At 55.6% G+C, this 16,219-nt stretch overlaps 2 protein-coding genes across 4 annotated transcripts in view; one reads left to right on the top strand and one right to left on the bottom strand.

Annotated features, from left to right (window-relative positions):
* Positions 1 to 7,649, top strand: part of EEPD1 (endonuclease/exonuclease/phosphatase family domain containing 1) — a 71,001-nt gene extending 63,352 nt beyond the window's left edge. For both annotated transcript variants that reach the window (XM_006757199.2, XM_015559701.1), the window contains exons 6-8: positions 1,285 to 1,423; positions 5,234 to 5,428; positions 7,038 to 7,649. In XM_006757199.2, the coding sequence (XP_006757262.1) occupies positions 1,285 to 1,423; positions 5,234 to 5,428; positions 7,038 to 7,237 (534 nt within the window). In that variant the 3' untranslated portion in view covers positions 7,238 to 7,649. The remainder of the gene's footprint in view (positions 1 to 1,284; positions 1,424 to 5,233; positions 5,429 to 7,037) is intronic.
* Positions 7,650 to 13,274: 5,625 nt separating this feature from the next.
* KIAA0895 (KIAA0895 ortholog) overlaps positions 13,275 to 16,219 on the bottom strand; it is a 22,116-nt gene continuing 19,171 nt past the window's right edge. For both annotated transcript variants that reach the window (XM_006757198.2, XM_015559700.1), the window contains exon 7: positions 13,275 to 15,942. In XM_006757198.2, the coding sequence (XP_006757261.1) occupies positions 15,781 to 15,942 (162 nt within the window). In that variant the 3' untranslated portion in view covers positions 13,275 to 15,780. The remainder of the gene's footprint in view (positions 15,943 to 16,219) is intronic.

Here is a 16,219-nt window from a genome sequence, read left to right as displayed (position 1 = left end):
CCCCGGGTCCACTGGCGGGTGGGCTGCCCTGCGTTGCAGGGGGGGCTGCCCTGCGTTGGGGGTGGGCTGCCCTGCGTTGGGGGTGGGCTGCCTGAGTTGAGGCTCATGCCCTTCTCCCACCTGTGGCTGTAGAGTTGCAGGGATTCCTGAGCACACACTTGGGGGTGCTGGGGGGCGGGGCGCTGCTCATGGTACCGATGTGGAGAGCAGCTAGTATCATCTCTAAACCCTCCTCACAACAGCAGGATCCCTTTTTACGTTCAGTGGTTGTACCAGCCTTGGCCATGCGGGCAACACCAGCACCCGCGGTGTCTGTGAGAGGCGGGCCATCCTTAATGGTCAGTGAGACAATGCCCTCCTGTCGGAACGATCGGCCCACATTCTCCAGATGAAGCAGCCCCTAGTCAGGCGCTTTGGGCCCCATTCCAGGCCAGGCAGGCGCACAGGACAGAGGCGTGGCTTCTCTCCCGGGACTCCCCAGGCGGGGTTTCCCTGCCCACATGAAGAGGGGCCCCTGCGGTCAGAGCCACAGCTGCAGAGACCTCCTGGCGGGAGGTGGGGGCAGGCTGGGCTCACATCTGTGAAACTGGCAGCCGCCACTTCCCGGGGCCCCTGCACACCCTCCCCTTCCGATCATGGTTGCCGTGACAGACGGAAGTCAGGATTGCCAAGCCCTAGCAGCCAGGCAACAGTGCGAGCTCAGGGACCAGCCCCACCTGCACCCCACGGCCCCTCCTGGGGACGCAGGGCGGGGCAGAGCCCGTGCAGCAGGTGAAAGCGAACTTCAAACATCGGGCGTGGGGCCTCCAGGGGGAAGAAGGCACCGCGGTGGGGGATGCTTGGGGGAGGGGAAGGGGTGGGCCCACGGTGGGGCCTGCAGAGGATCCAGGCAGCCCCCACCTGGGGAAGACCCTGGACGTTGCTAACAAAGAGCTGCGAGAGCCGCCGCCGCTCCCTTGTAGTTGCTTAGGAGGGAAACCCTGGCATTACAGCCGGGCCACCTGCCCAGGCCCAGCAGGAGGGGTGCCCTGCAGGGGGAGGGGGGAGAGAACATATAGGGCTTCAATCCCGCTGGAATCTTCCCAGGCAACTCTGTCCACCAGCACCGATGGGCTTGGTTCTCGCAGTCAGCGAGCCCCCAGGCGCCCCTGACCCATCCTACAGGGACGCCCGCCTCGCCTCCTGCTGTCCACGTTGTGTATGAACTATGGCGAGTCGGTCGTCACGGGAACCGGGAATAGAAGCATTAAGCCCGTCCCTGTTGCTTTGTCTCCTCCTGTCCAGGTGGGAAGTCATGACTTCACTCTGGTGAACCTTCACCTGGCGACCCTGCCCCTCCCGGCGGGGGAGAACCCCGGCAGGAATCACAGCGAGGGCCCCCGCGGGGCCAGCTTCGCCCAGGCCTTGCAGGAAACCCTGAGAGGTGGGAACTGGTCTTCCTCTGGGGCGCGGGCGGGGCGGGCTCTGCCAGCATCTCTGTCCTGCGGGCCGGTCCTTGGATGGGCAGGGTGCGTGGTGAGGGCACAGGAGGTGCACAAGGAGGTGGCCATGCCTGCACCTTCTGGAGCCGGTGCCCGTGCACAGGGACCTCCGTGTCTCTGTGTATCTAGCCTTCGGGCCCCACATCGGCTGTGTGGCTCCGCCTGTCTGTGCTGGAAGGGGTTGGGGGGATCCATGACGCCGCCTCGGCTGTGCCATCTGCTGGTGCCACCTGGGTCTCTACACCCGCTCATCTTGTGGAGGAGAGAGGGCTGAGGGCCAGAGCTCGGAAAAGCTGCTTTTCATCTCGGCTCCTTCAGCAGCTGCAGGGCCTTTGACACCTTGTCACACATCACCCGATGGGGACCAACAGTGCCGCCCTCAACGCCTGGGGGCTCGCTGACTGCGAGAACCAAGCCCATCGGTGCTGGTGGATGGAGTTGCCTCGGAAGATTCCAGAGGGACTGAAGCACATGGAAAGGCAGATCTGTGTGCGCTTTGCCGGGCGGCAGAGCCGGGATATGTCAGCCAGCAGGGCTCGGGTTTTCGGGGCGCTGGCCTTCTCTGATGAGGGCTCGCAGCCTGGGATTCTCTTTCACATTTTTGAGTTCTGACCAATATCCTCCAGCTTTCTCAGCATTTTTCTTGTTACTTTGGCCCCTCACAATGTAGTCCATTAATGAAGAAGCGACTACAAAAATAATTTGGCCAAACTCTACGGTCTTACCTTTGAGATTGTTTTGTTGCAGTAAAATGCACATAAGATAAAATGTACCATCCTGGCCATTTTTAAGTGTGAGTGTCAGCGGCATGAAGTACTTTCACTTGGTTGTGCGACCATCACTGCCCTCCATCTGCAGAACTGTGTCATCATCCCAAACTGAGAAACTGTTCGCCTGTAGCTAGTCTGTGACCTATTCACAGGATGGCTGGATAGCTTTGAAAACCTGTGGCCATTCCTATTGCTCTTGATCTCACGCTTTTCCCTTTTGTTTTTAACGTGGACACAGAGGAAACCCGCCAGCTCTCTGCTGCTCTGATAGCCGCGGGCACTCCCCGTTTGTCTCCGGCACCAGGGAGTGGTCAGGTTTGCATCAGAAAGCCTGGGTGGTTCATGCTCCAAGGCCCCAGCGGGCCGCTGACCCACAGCGGCGCGGCCTTGACGCGTCCGGGTGCGGGCAGTGACTCACGCTGCCGGTGTCCCCCCAGGACTCGGCCACCCGAGGACTCAGGAAGTGCCCCTGCCACGGGCGCAGCGGGCAATCACGGGCCCAGGCAGCTCAGCTGAAACAAAGGCCAGGCCTGGCTCCACAGGCTGTCAGAGCAAACAGCCGTGGGTTAGCGGGCTCGGCCTTCCTGCCGATGTCGGAGGCTGTGCCAGGCTGGCGTCAGCGGGGGCTGTGCCTGTCATCCGATGGCATCTTCTCTCAGACCCCCCGGGGCAAGACCAAAGCCAGCACAGAGTGGCGCCCGGCATCTGCGTGGACGGCCCCTCCGCGGGGACCGGCACCTGCCATGTCACTGACGTTTTACATGCCTCGGGGCCGTCTAGGAAATCAGCCCGAGCATCCTACCTTCCCTCCTGGGAGCCAAGGACGTGACCGGGGAGCCCAGCCGAGGCGATGCTCTCTGGGAGAATCCAGGCCTCTGCACCCTGAGATTCTCAGCGACAAGCAGGGTCTCAATGGCTTCCCCGCCGCCGTCCCCTAGAGGAGAGGAGCCGTGAGGATCCCGGCGGGCGGCGCCTGTGCAGAAAGAGCCGTGGCCTCCTACACGGAAGACAGAAGAGCGTGCCTTCCACTCCTGCAGTCACAGAGCTGGGCCTGTGGAGCCTGCACACCCAGCATCCCTCCTGGTCAAGAAGGGTCTTCCAGGCCCCCCTTCCTCCGGTCTGCCCCCCAGGGACACCTGGGAACCTTCCGCCTCGGCCTGTTAGCACCTTTTCCTTCATCGTCAATACAGGCAGTCACCCCCTCTCCCTTCCTTTCCAACCTGAGTGGCACCTTAGTTCTGAGGGCTTCTCAGCCTTTCCCCTGTTTAGTCCATGTGTGTGTGCTGAGGGCCTGTGTGTGGCAGGCCCTGTTCCAGGCACCGGGGGTTTGCGATGAGCCCCTACCCATGTCCCCGTGGCTGTGTCACCCCAGCTCTATGGACGATGCTGGCCTGGAGGGCTGGCTCAGTGCCTCACCTGCAGAGAGGGCCTGGCACAGGGCCAGGGCTCAGTGGATGGCTAACACTGGCCGGGTTTGACTTGTGAACATCATTCTCAGGTCAGCTTTCCCACCGGAAGACAGGTCCCTCCGATGGAGGCTGAGGGGCCATCTCTGCTTCCCTCTCATCCCCTTTTTGTCCCTTCTGCCCCTAGAGGAGGGTCCCCTGCGGTGCACGAGTGCCCTCTGCTGGTGGCTTGTGCCATTTCACTGTCGAGTCTTACCCTAACAATGGTTATGAAGCAGATTCGGGTCAAGGAAAAGGATGTGGTGGGTGTCGGGTACAGTGGGCTCTCTGCTACAAACTGCTTTCTTCAAAGCCTCAGTGATTGAGCATCAACCTGTGAGCCAGGAGGTCACGGTTCGATTCCCAGTCAGGGCACATACCCGGGTTGTGGGCTCCATCCCCAGCAGGGGGTGTAAATCATTGATGTTTCTATTCCTCTCTCTGAAATCAATAAGACATTTTTTAAAAGAAAGGTGTGACAGGAACACTGCGTCCTGCGATGTTATGGCTCCCTGAAGGGAACCGGAGACATGTGGCGATGGTCAGGCTGTCCATGAGACTCGCTGAGCCCAGCGGGGCCCACTGCCCTTTCGGAACATCTGCTCACTTTGGACAGTTCTTCATAACTGTCCCACTCACTAGTATCCATCAGACCGCGGGAGGAACGTTGAAAATGCTTTAAAGAGAAAAGCTCTCCAGGGCGGCTCTGTATTCGTCTGCGGGGGCTGCCGTAACAGACCACCACCACTGGCGGCTTGCAGGAGCTAGACCACCACTGCTGGCAGCTTGCGGGGGCTGCCATAACAGACCACCACCACTGGCAGCTTGCGGGGGCTGCCGTAACAGACCACCACCACTGGCGGCTTGCGGGGGCTGCCGTAACAGACCACCACTGCTGGCAGCTTGCGGGGGCTGCCATAACAGACCACCACCACTGGCAGCTTGCGGGGGCTGCCGTAACAGACCACCACCACTGGCGGCTTGCGGGGGCTGCCGTAACAGACCACCACTGCTGGCGGCTTGTACAACACATGCATTTTCTCCCAGTTCTGAGGCCAGAAACCCAAGGCAAAGATGTCAGCAGGGCTGTTTTCCCCTGAGGCCTCTGTCCGTGGCTTTCAGATGGCCACCTTCTCCCTGCTTCTTGCTGTATCGTCACATGGGCCTTTTCCCTCTGTGTTCAGGAAATGTGTCTTTGAGCTTTCGTAAAATCTCTGGGCGAGACCCTTAGGCCTGCTTCCGCTGTGAGATTTGGAACACACGAGCTGGACTAGGGATGACCTGTGCACACACGGCCCCCCCCCCCCCCCACACACACACACACACATTACCAAGTGTGTTACTTACCTCCTCTTGAAGGTTTGGGGATTTTTGCACAAGGAATTTGGGAAAATTGGAAGAATGAGAATCGCCGGCAGTCCTAACCCCTAGGGGCATCAAATCAGAGACTCGCGGTCCCACTTACAAATGGGCTGTGGTCAGCGCCCGGTGTCCTTCCCGCCACGACTTCTCCTGATTTTCTTCCTTCCACTTCCAGGAGAAAAGGACGTGGTTGTCCTGGGGGACTTCGGCCAGGGCCCGGACAGCAGTGACCATGACCTCCTGCGGAAAGAACGATTCCACCCCCTGGTCCCCGCGCACACCTTCACCAACATCAGCACCAAGAACCCGCAGGGCTCCAAGTCCCTGGACAACATCTGGATCAGTAAGAGCCTGAGGAAGGTTTTCACAGGTAAAGCCCGTCGCGCCTCCTCTCTCCTGCTCGGGAAGGAAGTAAGCGAAAGCCGTCTGAACCGGCAGCGCCGATCGTCTGGGCTGAGCAGGAGGCAGGAGTTACCCACCTCCTCTGGGGGCAGAGATAGGGTTACAGTTCCAGTCGCCATATAACTCATTCCAACTGAGCCACTTTTAAGAGTGAAGGTGGGTGTGAAAAAGAATGGAAAGGCATTCACTGACCGACAACAAGGCACATGGAGTGTGTCCCGGGCAGACCTGGGGATGGGCTAGCAGAGACCGGTTCAGAGATGAACTGACACCTTACCCCAAGTCTAGGACGCCTAGCCACTCAGCCAGCATGTCTCCAGCCTGTCACATCCAGGGCTGTGTGTGGCCTGAGGTTATGCACACGCAGTCCCCGGAACGCAGTCGGGGTGAGCAGAGTGTCAGGGTGACCGATAAGGCGGGAGAAGCACGTTAGACAGGACCCCACCAGGACCAGGGTGTTGTGGGTAATCAGCACTGAAAAGCAACCCACCCCAAAGAACAGGAGCCTGCTGAGATGACTGTTTGGGGTCAAAAACAATGAGAAATGTGGAAGCCACTGTAGGCGCTTCTGCTGAGAGACAGGAACCGGGGTCTCTGTGCTGCCTGGAGGCTTTGGGACCCCAGCGGCTGCACAGAAACGTCAGTGAGACAGTCACAGGTGAGAGGGACCAGGCCCGGGCCGCTGGGGGATGGGGACACGCAGCTGGGCTGAGGCCCTCAGGGCCAGAAAGTCCAGCCTGGACACTGGTTTCCTGGGGGGCTGTGTCCTGAGGGGGAACGTGGGCCTCGGGGGGCCACCAAAGGCGCTGTTCTCATCAAGCCAGCCTAGAGCCCAAGAACACAGGGCCCTATGAAAGCCACAGGCAGGTCACCTGTGCTGTGCTGTGCCGTACTGCTCAGGTGTAGAAGCTGAGGCCCAGGGAGGAGATCCCACCATCGGGAGAGGCCACGGCTCAGACCAGAGCGGCCTGGGCCTCTCACCCTGGCCCACGTGGCTCCGCCCCAAGGCCACAGCCTCGCATTCCACTGCTCTGCACCGGCTTTTGGAGCTATTTCATTGTTTTCCCGCTTCGTATATTTCTTAATCTTTCGTTTTTAAATATTTACTGGCTCCTAAGCCTCTGTAACTTGCCCGTTGTTCCCCTTTTTATGGAACTGACCCCCCCACCAGCCTTGCGTTGGTCATCCTGGGAGACGTCTGTCCCAGTGTCAGACACTCCTGTTCTCAGATTAGAAGTGTGGGTGGCGAGGAGGCGGCCAACCATCGGCCGACGGGTGTGGGTGGGCAGGCGGCCTGGACTGCGGGCTCTCAGGGCCTAAATGATCAGCATCACCTGTTCAGAATCAGAGTGGCCGGGCATCTCAGTGGCAGGGCGCTCCAGGTAGCCGTGTGGGCGGGGCAGTTGTCTCCGCCCACCAGTTCGTGCCCTGCCCACCAGTTCGTGGTCCCGCCCACCAGTTCGTGGTCCCGCCCACCAGCCTGTTGCCCTGCCAATCAGCCTGTGGCCCCGCCCATCAGCCCGGGGCCCCGCCCACCAGCCCTGCGCCCCGCCCTGACTCTGGTCCCGCGCCCCCAGGTCACTGCGCGGTGCTGAGAGAAGGCCTCACAAACCCGTGGATCCCGGACAACTGGTCGTGGGGCGGCGTGGCGTCGGAGCACTGCCCCGTGCTGGCCGAGTTTTTCGCGGAAAAGGACGGGACCAAGAGGGAAGGCCCGCGGAGCGGCAGCGGGGTCGCCTTGGAGCGCAGCGAGGCCAACATCAAGCACGAGCGGTGATGACTCGGCGGTTTCCCACTGTTCACGCAGGGGCGCCGGCGGGAGGCAGCCCTTCCCGGGAGAGACGGGGTCGCACTGCCTCGTGGTCTTCGCCCCGCCGTCTGCGCCGGGCCCCGACCTGCCCGCCTTCTTCGCGGACCTTTGAGGACCTGTCCTGGGGAGGGAGGTGCCAGTGGCCAAACCAGGAAGCCAGCGGGGAGCCGGCATGCCTTCTGCTCCTGGCCCGCCAACCTCTGCGGACGCGGCCATCCGTCCCGCTGGGTTGCAGCGCAGTGAACAGTCGTGGAGGCCGGAAGGGAGCGTGCAAAGCTTTCCGGGCTGCGAGGCCTGGCTGAGCAATGCCGGGGCTCTAGTCTCTGACCGCCAGTCTGTGATGTTCTGGCTGCAAATTACATAAAGCTTCTAACTGTGACTGAGCGTTCTTCTCAGATATTCTGAGGGGTGGTGGTTAGTTTTGTTCGGAAATGTAAACAGATGAAGCTGCCTGGGGAGAGTCGGGGGCTGGGTCCCCAGCTGCCGGTGTTTGGTGCCCACTTCAGATGCGGGGGGGGGAGGGGGTTGAGGGTCCTAAACACAGAGCAGCCCCTCCAGGGAGCTCCATGCCATCGCCTGCCCCGCTGAACACCACCCCCTGTCCCAGACTCTATGAAGTCTGCACGTCATCTCCTCCCTCCCGGCCTGTACCTCACCATGGGGCCCCCTCTGCTAGGAGGTCTTTCATGATGGACTGCTCCACCCCTTCATCCCTCCTCCCCCCCAACCCGTGGCAGCCACTGTCTGTACTCTCTCCGTGGGCTTGCCTTTCCCAGTGTGTCCTATAGTTGGGATCACAGGGTCGGTAGCCTTTTCAGATCGGCTTCTTCCCTAGCAACCGGTTTAAGCTCCTCTGGGTCCTGCGTGGCCCCACAGCTCACTGAGTGATATCCCGCCACATCTATCTGCCCCTCTGTGGGTTGTTTTTAACCCCCTCCGCCTCCAGAGTCCCCTGCCACCCGACCCCCCTGTCCATAGTGTGGCCTTTCTGCCGATTCCTCCCTCCCCTCCCGCCCCTGCTGTCCTTCCTGCGCCTGCCTCCCGGGACTGTAGATGGAAAGCACCAGAGAGAAGAGAAGAAAGGGGTGTTTCTACCCATTCAGCACACACTGCACCCACCAGGCTAGGCCCTGGGGACGGGCAGGGCCGAGGGCTCGCTCCCACGGTCCTGGACCTGGGTGGTGCTGGTCAGCAGCTGCAGGCCCCGGATGTGTGGGTCGCCTGTACCCTCCGAGGGAGCCTGGGAGAAGGGGCTGCAGGAATCCCAGTGCCAGGCCATTGGAAACCTTACCTCTCCCTCCTGCCTCTGCAGCGCCTTCCGCAGGGGCCAGGCAACTCGATTCGATTGGTTCCTGCCTCTCCCATCACCTGGGAGAAAACCCAGGCCCAGCTGCTGTGGCTCAGTGGCTGAGCATCGACATGTGAAGTCACTGTTTGATTCCCAGTCTGGGCACTTGGCTGGATTGTGTTTTCAGCCCCAGTGGGGGCGTGCAGGAGGCAGCCAATCAATGATTCTCCCTCATCATTGATGTTTCTATATGGCTCTCCCTTCCTTTCTAAAAAACACACAGGCCCCCTGATGAAATCAAAGCCGGAGACCCCAGGCTGGTGATCCCTGAGATGGTGTCCCCGCTAGAACACCCACCCACTCCCACCCCCGTTAGCTCTCCACCGGAGCCCCTCCCTCTGCTGGCAACTGCCCCCTCATGGCTCCCACCCGCCGCCCAGCTGAGCTAGGCTGGGACAGGGAGGAAAGGAACCACCAGGGAATCACACAGCTGATTTATGTGGCCTGAAGGAGGACCCTCCTCACCTTCAGCTCGGGCAGACGGGGGTCTCCTGCCCGCCTCCTCCCCGCCCAGAGGCCAGCAGCCCTGCCTGTTGGGAAGGCCCTGGGGCAGGTCTTCACTAGAAGGAAGGGCAGGGAGAGGACATGACAGGGGAGCTCCCTGCCCGGCTGGGACTATCACCTAGTTCACCTGCGGCACCTGCTCCCTTTCCCAGCTGCGAGGCCTCTGGCGTCTGTCTGTCTGCCCAGGAAGCGCCCGCCCCCCACAGGTGCACGCCCACAGGTGGGCATCCTTAGCCTAAGGGGTCTTGGGAGCCCTGGTGCGGCGGGGGGGGGGGGGGGGGGGGGGGTGGAGAAGGACGGATGCTGCCTGCCCGGAGTGCCCCCCGCCTGGGACTCACACAGCTGACCTGAGGACATTCTTTGAAGATTCGAGGCTGATGCATCGCCCCCATTTGACAGTAAGTGACCATCCGGTGAGTGACAAGGTCGGGATTCCAACTCAGCTCTGGTCCGAAGGCCATGGTTGAAATGTGCTTGAGGGGCCGGGCGCCGATGAGGAGTGGACACGGGAATGCTGTGGCTCGGAGGAGGGAGAGGGTGTTTCCCGGGGCAGATCCGAGGCGGCTTCATGGGGGAGGTGTCTCTGGAGCTGGGACTTAAGGTAGGACGAGGGGATGCGTGGCCGAGGGGGGATGGCATCGGGGCAGGGGAACGTGAGGGCAGGGGTGGGAGGGGAGGGAAGTGTCCAGCAGAGCTCCCTGTGGTGAAAGCTGACGGTGCCCAATCTTCAAAGACAACAGGCTAAGGAAGAAGAGGGAGGCTGTTCTGGCTCAGGGGGCCCTTTCAGTGAGAAGAAGAGGCTGCAGCGGGGGCTCGGGGAGCCTGGCCCAGGAGGGCGGGTGGTGGGGTTTGCAGTGTCACTGTTGCTACCTGTGCCCTCCGCTCAGGGGTCACAGAGCGGCGGGGGGTAGAGGGGGGCAGGCCCACCTGGGACAGCAGGAGTGAGTGCAGTGGGTTCCAGTGCCCACTGCCCTGACCAGCTGGGGCAGCCACTGGGGTGTGTTGCTCCCCCAAACTCAGCTCCATGGAGCTGGAGCCACGTGTGTGGGGTGACCCTGGTGGGGCTGACTTGTCCGGAAGGGGGTCCGTTTATCAGCCTCAGGGTTGCCCTGAGACAATGGAGGAGGTCACCCTTCAAAGCACCCGCGGGCTGAGCCAGCTGGCTTTTCCGCTGTGGCCCGCGCTTCCACAGGTAGTGCTGAGGTTTCCAGAACTCCATGTGTGTTAGGGCAGGAAGGCAGGAAGAGGGCTGGCGTCTGGGCTGGACGGTGGCACCAGGCGGCTGCAGGACTGGTGTCTGGAGGCTGGGTTTGGCAGGGACACCGGGATCCCTTCCAACATGGCCGAGAGGAGGGGGGCGTCCTACTGTCTGGGCCATTGATGGTGAACCTATGACACGTGTGGCAGAGGTGACACGCGAACTCATTTTTTGGGTTGATTTTTCTTTGTTAAATGGCATTTAAATATATAAAATAATTATCAAAAATATGTCTTCGTTTTACTATGGTTGCAAATATCAAAAAATTTCTATATGTGACATGACACCCGAGTTAAGTTAGGGTTTTTCAAGACGCTGACACGCCGAGCTCAGAAGACTCGCCGTCACTGGTCTGGGCGATGCCACTGAGTGGGCTGCTGTCCCGCTGAGCGTGGCCAGTGGTGGCCCAGGTGCGCGACAGTCCCCGGCTCGGCTCCGCTCAAGTTCTGTGACGAACTTGTCGGGCGGAGACTGAAATCGGACCCAAGAGCAAACAGCTTTTGCCGCGGGCATGCGGGAGACTTCAGGACCCCTTCTCTCCAGCCCTTCCAGGCGATGTCTTCCCCAGAAGAGCCGTGCTTGCTGCAAGGCAGTGTGCAGGTTTGGGATTGGCTCTGAGGTCAGCCGGCAAGATTGACCTGCTCCCGGGGCCTCCAGCCGAAAACAGAGGCAGAGCAGCCAGAATGAGGAAAAGGGCTGGTGGGCCCTCTAGTGGGCGGGTGTGGAGCGGCACGCAGCCGCTCATCCAGGCTGGCTGGAGCTCACACAAAATCAGAGCTTCCGACTGGAGAAGGGATCAGTCTTCCTAAATCCAGGAAGCCCGTGTACCTGGGAGAGCCAAGCTACTTGCTTTTCTTGGACATAATACAGTTATAAACTATAAATATGATCAGGGTTTTTTTTAAAAGGCAAGAGAACCAAATATCTGGTTTATCTAAATTTGAGATAGAAACACGTAGGTCCTTACATATGTGCTGCGCCTCAGGACTTGGATATATATGGTGATAGAGTTTTCTCAGGTTTATCTCATCCCCATTTGGGAAGGAAAAGGTCTCCCGAGCCTCACAATCTCTTGAAATTGACAGCCACTGAAATTCCACCTGTTAGTTTTTTTTTAAAGGACCACCATAACTTTAAAGAGTTCATGTCATAGAATAATCTCCAAGATCGAGTAAATGTAAAACTCAAAATACGGAATAACATGTAGCAATCTATCAACTGTGCTGAAAGTACAGCAGTGTCTTTGCATAAGCTATCTCTGGAAGGACACACAACACACACACACAACTAGTGAAGTTGGTTGTCTTGTTTCCCCCCAGCTTTATTGAGCTACGGTTCACATATAACACTGTTTAAGCTAAGGTGTGCATGTGGTGATTTGATTCCACGTGTATTATGAAATAATTACCACCATAGTATTAGCTAATACATCCATCACATCATATAATTACTATTTCTTTATTGTGGTCAGAACGTTTAAGATCCACTCCCTTGGCAATTTTCAATCTATAATACAGTATTGTTCACTCTACTCCCCATGCTGTCCATTAGATCTTCAAGAACTGAAAGTTTGTACCTTTTGACCATCTCCCCAGCCTCCCTGACCCCAGCCCCTGGCAACCATCATTCTCTCCTGTTTCTATGAGTTTATCCTTTTTAGATTCCCCATATAAGTGATGTCATACAATATTTGTCTTTCTCTGATTATCTCACATAGTGTAGGGCCCTCACGGCTCATCCACGTTGTCCAAACTGACAGGGTTCCCTTCCTTCTCAGGGCTGAATTCTATTTCATTGTAGATACATACCACCTCTTCATCCAGTCATCCGGTGACGAATTCTTAGGTTGTTTCCATGTCTTGGCTATTGTCATGCTGCAATAAATATGGGACTGTAGCTATCTATTCGATATCCTGTTTTCATTTCCTTTGAATATATACCCAGTAGAATCGCTGGGTCATATGGTAGTTCCATTTTTAATTTTGGGGGGACATTCCATATTTTTCCCATACTTACTATAGCTACCTACATTCCCACCAACAGTGTACAAGGGTTTCCTTTTCTCCATATCCTCACCAACACTCAATCTCATCTTTTTTATAATGGCCTCTCTCAGCTATTATAAAATCTCATAGTTTTGATTTCCACTTATCTGTTTAGTGATTTTGAGTGTCTTTTCATGTACATGTTGGCAATTTGTCTAATTTGGGAAAATATCTACTCAGTTCTGCTCATTTTAAAATCAGATTGTTTTTTATGCTACTGAGTTTTAGGAGTTCCTTACATATTTTGGATATTAACTAATCAGATATATGATTTGTAAATATTTTCTTGCATTCCTTAGGTTGTCTTTTTGTGTTCTTTTGCTGTGTAGCAACTTCGTTGTTGTTGTTGTTGTTAATCCTCACCTGAGGATATATTTCTATTGATTTTTAGGGAGAATAGAAGAGAGAGGGAAAGACAGAGAGAAGCATGGATGTGAGAGAAACATATTGATTGGTTGCCTCCTGTATGAGTCCTGACCAGGGCCTGGGCTGGGGAGAAGCCTGCAACCAAGGTATGTGCCCTTGACCGGAATTGAACCTGGGACCCTTTGGTCCGCAGGCCGATGCTCTATCCACTGAGCCAAACTGGATAGAGCTGATTCTCTCTCATTGATGTTTCTATCTCTCTCTCCCTTCTCTCTTCCTCTATCAATTAAAAAAATTAAACAAAATTTACTCAATGAACAGGGCAGTAAATAAAGACAGAATGATCCCTCTCTCCTTTCCCATGAGAATACAAGATGCACTAACTGGGGTGAGGTGGAGGGTGGCAAATGTAACCTTTCTCTATAAATAAGGCTCAACGTGACCCATGCTCCTCTCAATAATCACCACACAGCAACCCAGAAATTCCACAAGAAAAATATAATTAGGTTCCAAAGGACAGAAGTTTGCATGCACATATAGTCACATACTCCACGAAGAACCTCAGTGCTCTTGTTTCTGTTATATCTAGACACAAAATGCCCAAAGATTTACAAAACCAGCCATACAAATTTTAAACATGTTTACAAAGGTGAAAATATAGAGAAATGAAGACTATGGAGTTTTGTTTGCCAACAATTTCACTTTGAATCCTGTCTTGTGTGAAAACCAGACAGTGCATCAGAAAGTGTATTTGATACTATCTGCTAGAATTTCAGTAGACAACACTGATGAAATCCTAAGCATCAATAGTCTAGGACAATAACTATTACAATTCTAAAATGCGATCTTCAATTATTCCCCTAAGTACTGCTGCTATAATTTTCTATTTATTAAACATTTATTTAGGGAATAAAACGGACATTAGAATTCTATCTCAGGAAAGAGAATTACCTTAATTAAATCTTCAATCCCAACTTTTAAAGCTTAGCTTTTCTGCGCATCTGAAACTACGTTTGGTTCGCTAGCTTTTAACATGTCCCAAGACAGTCGGTGTGATTTAAAGTCGTTTTTGTCTGGATGGTGCTCGCGTTTCTTGCTTTTATTGGAAGCCGTAAGGCAGGACAGTCTCCTTTTCCCAAACCAGACAGAGAATGTCACCCACTTAACACTCAGGCCGCCCCCCAGGAGCCGAGGGCTGCTGGACCTTCCTCTGCAGCGGAATCGTCCGCAGGGGGAGCCGTGTCACTGCCCACAGATGCTCAGCTCACGAGCATGGAGCTTAAGTCACAGGACTCAGATCCTGCCGTTTCTGCCTATGCGTCTATTCCAGCTACTCAGACACTTTCCACAGTCACCTTGGAGAAGTTTGACGATGAAATCAGACAAGACATGAAGCTGAGCCTGGAGGGCTCCGCTACAAGGAAGCAGTGCAGTGGTCCACAGTGGTGCTGCCGTGTGTGTGAGGCCAGCGCACGGCCAGCCTCGGAGATGTGCAGCCCCACCCCAGGCCGAGGGCTGGCCCCCGGCCCCCGAGGGGGAAGCAGGGCTCTGCGGGGCGCCAGGCACCAGCACACCCTGTCTGCTGCAGCGGTCTCCTTTAAGGCAAGCCCTGTGGCCACGTGAAGGGGAACAATCACACACCAGCCTGAGGCCTGCGGGAGGGCGCCCAGTCTTTCCCAGCATGACGGCCAGGCTGTCAGTGGGCACCCACCCATCGTAGCACCATATTTACGCCTGAAGTGAGGTAAACATAAACTCTCAGGTAGCTTTGGGTAGAAATTTCAGTAGCAATTTTGTGTGGGTTACTTTTTTTTGGGGGGGGGGGTGGTCTTTATTCTTCAATTTTGTTTCAATAGCAATTCTGAATGGGCTATCTACAGCAGTATTCTTTCTGATCATTAAAATAAGTTGTTTGAAAAGCCATTTGATCCCAAGTATGTATATGCAAGTATATATCAAAATAAATTACAAAGCCAAGTGGGTAAGCCTTTGGCAGGAGAAATGTAGCCAATCAGAACGCTCATTTTTGAAATTTAAACTATGTCACTGTTGGGTTGGGGAAGCCAAAGGTTTTGATCAAGGACACAAGCCAATCACAGGAACGGTTCAGCCGATGGCAGGGCCCGGCAATGCCAGTTCTCAGAGCAAGGTCAGGCGCACTGTGGACGCTGCCTGTCGGCATCTGGCTCCGATGGGAAGTGGGTCAGCCTGCCTGTCCTGTTTGTGGCTCCATTTAATGAGAAGGTGAGTAGCTTCTCTCTTCCCCAACTATTCCAATGTACGTAGACAAACCTCTCTGGAACCTGTACTTACCATTTCTATAAAGGAATAGAGAGGGAGAGACCCTAAACCTGGGTTAAAATTTACAAGGGGTATAATATGTTTCAGCAAATGAAAACAGAGTTTAGATAAGGAATAACTGGACACAATTCTCTAATGGAGTTCCTACAAACTGGTAAGGTGAAAAAATAAGATGTAAAGAACTAATGAAACTTTTCAAATTGTCCCCAACCCCTTAACATTACTTAACATATAAGAGAAATAAGAAACCTTAGATGGAGCTGTTCGGGGGCATAAAAAACTAACTTTTCAGAGGAGAATAACGACCATCCTCGGAAAATAAAACGTAACCGTGGCGTGTGAGCAGCACGGGAGGCAGGCTCTGGCCGCAGCTGGTCTTGGTGCTCAGGCAGAAGTTTATCGCTCGGTCTGACCAAGATTCTTCAAAAACGCTCATCAGTGGTATTTTCATCTGACTCCGTGCGTTGAGAATCGGATGGAATCAGATGAAAACAGGTCACTTCCCTTGCAGCCTGTAGAACCCGTTTTAGGAAACAGTTTCAGGTTTGTACTTATCCTAAACGCTCAGCTGAACACTGCCGACCAGTCTGCAGAAACTCGTGGAAATAGTCCTTTACAAATCCGCCGGTGCCGAGGCACCAGACGGGAGGGTAGGGGTTCACTCTCGCGCTGCCCGCCAGGGTCCTAATTAGCAGATGAGGTCTCTGAGCTCCCGGTCAGTCAGCTCATTCACGTCCATGATCTTCTCCAGGTGCTCCCTGTACCGTCCCTGGTCCAGCAGGAACTGCGGGACCCTCATGTTCTCCGTGACGCCCAGGCCCTTCAGGCGCTCCACGTCTTCATAGGAGACCTGAGGGACGGAGGCGGGTCAGTTTTAAGTGTAACTTTCAGTCACATTTAAAGAGCAATTTCTTCCCTGGGTAGTAAGTAAACTTTAAGTATGTGGACTATTTTTTTAAAAATACATTTTTATTGATTTCAGAGAGGAAGGGAGAGGGAGAGATAGAAACATCAAAGATGAGAGAGAATCATTGATTGGCTGCCTCCTGCACGCCCCCTACTGGGGACCAGGCCTGCAACCCAGGCATGTGCCCTTGACCAGAATAGAGCCCGGGACCCTTTTATTT

The sequence above is a fragment of the Myotis davidii genome, unplaced genomic scaffold, assembly GCF_000327345.1.
Source record: "Myotis davidii unplaced genomic scaffold, ASM32734v1 scaffold573, whole genome shotgun sequence".
Lineage (NCBI taxonomy): Eukaryota > Metazoa > Chordata > Mammalia > Chiroptera > Vespertilionidae > Myotis > Myotis davidii.
The sequence above is the reverse complement of the archived record's forward strand: the minus strand, read 5'-3'. Positions and strand labels throughout refer to the sequence as shown.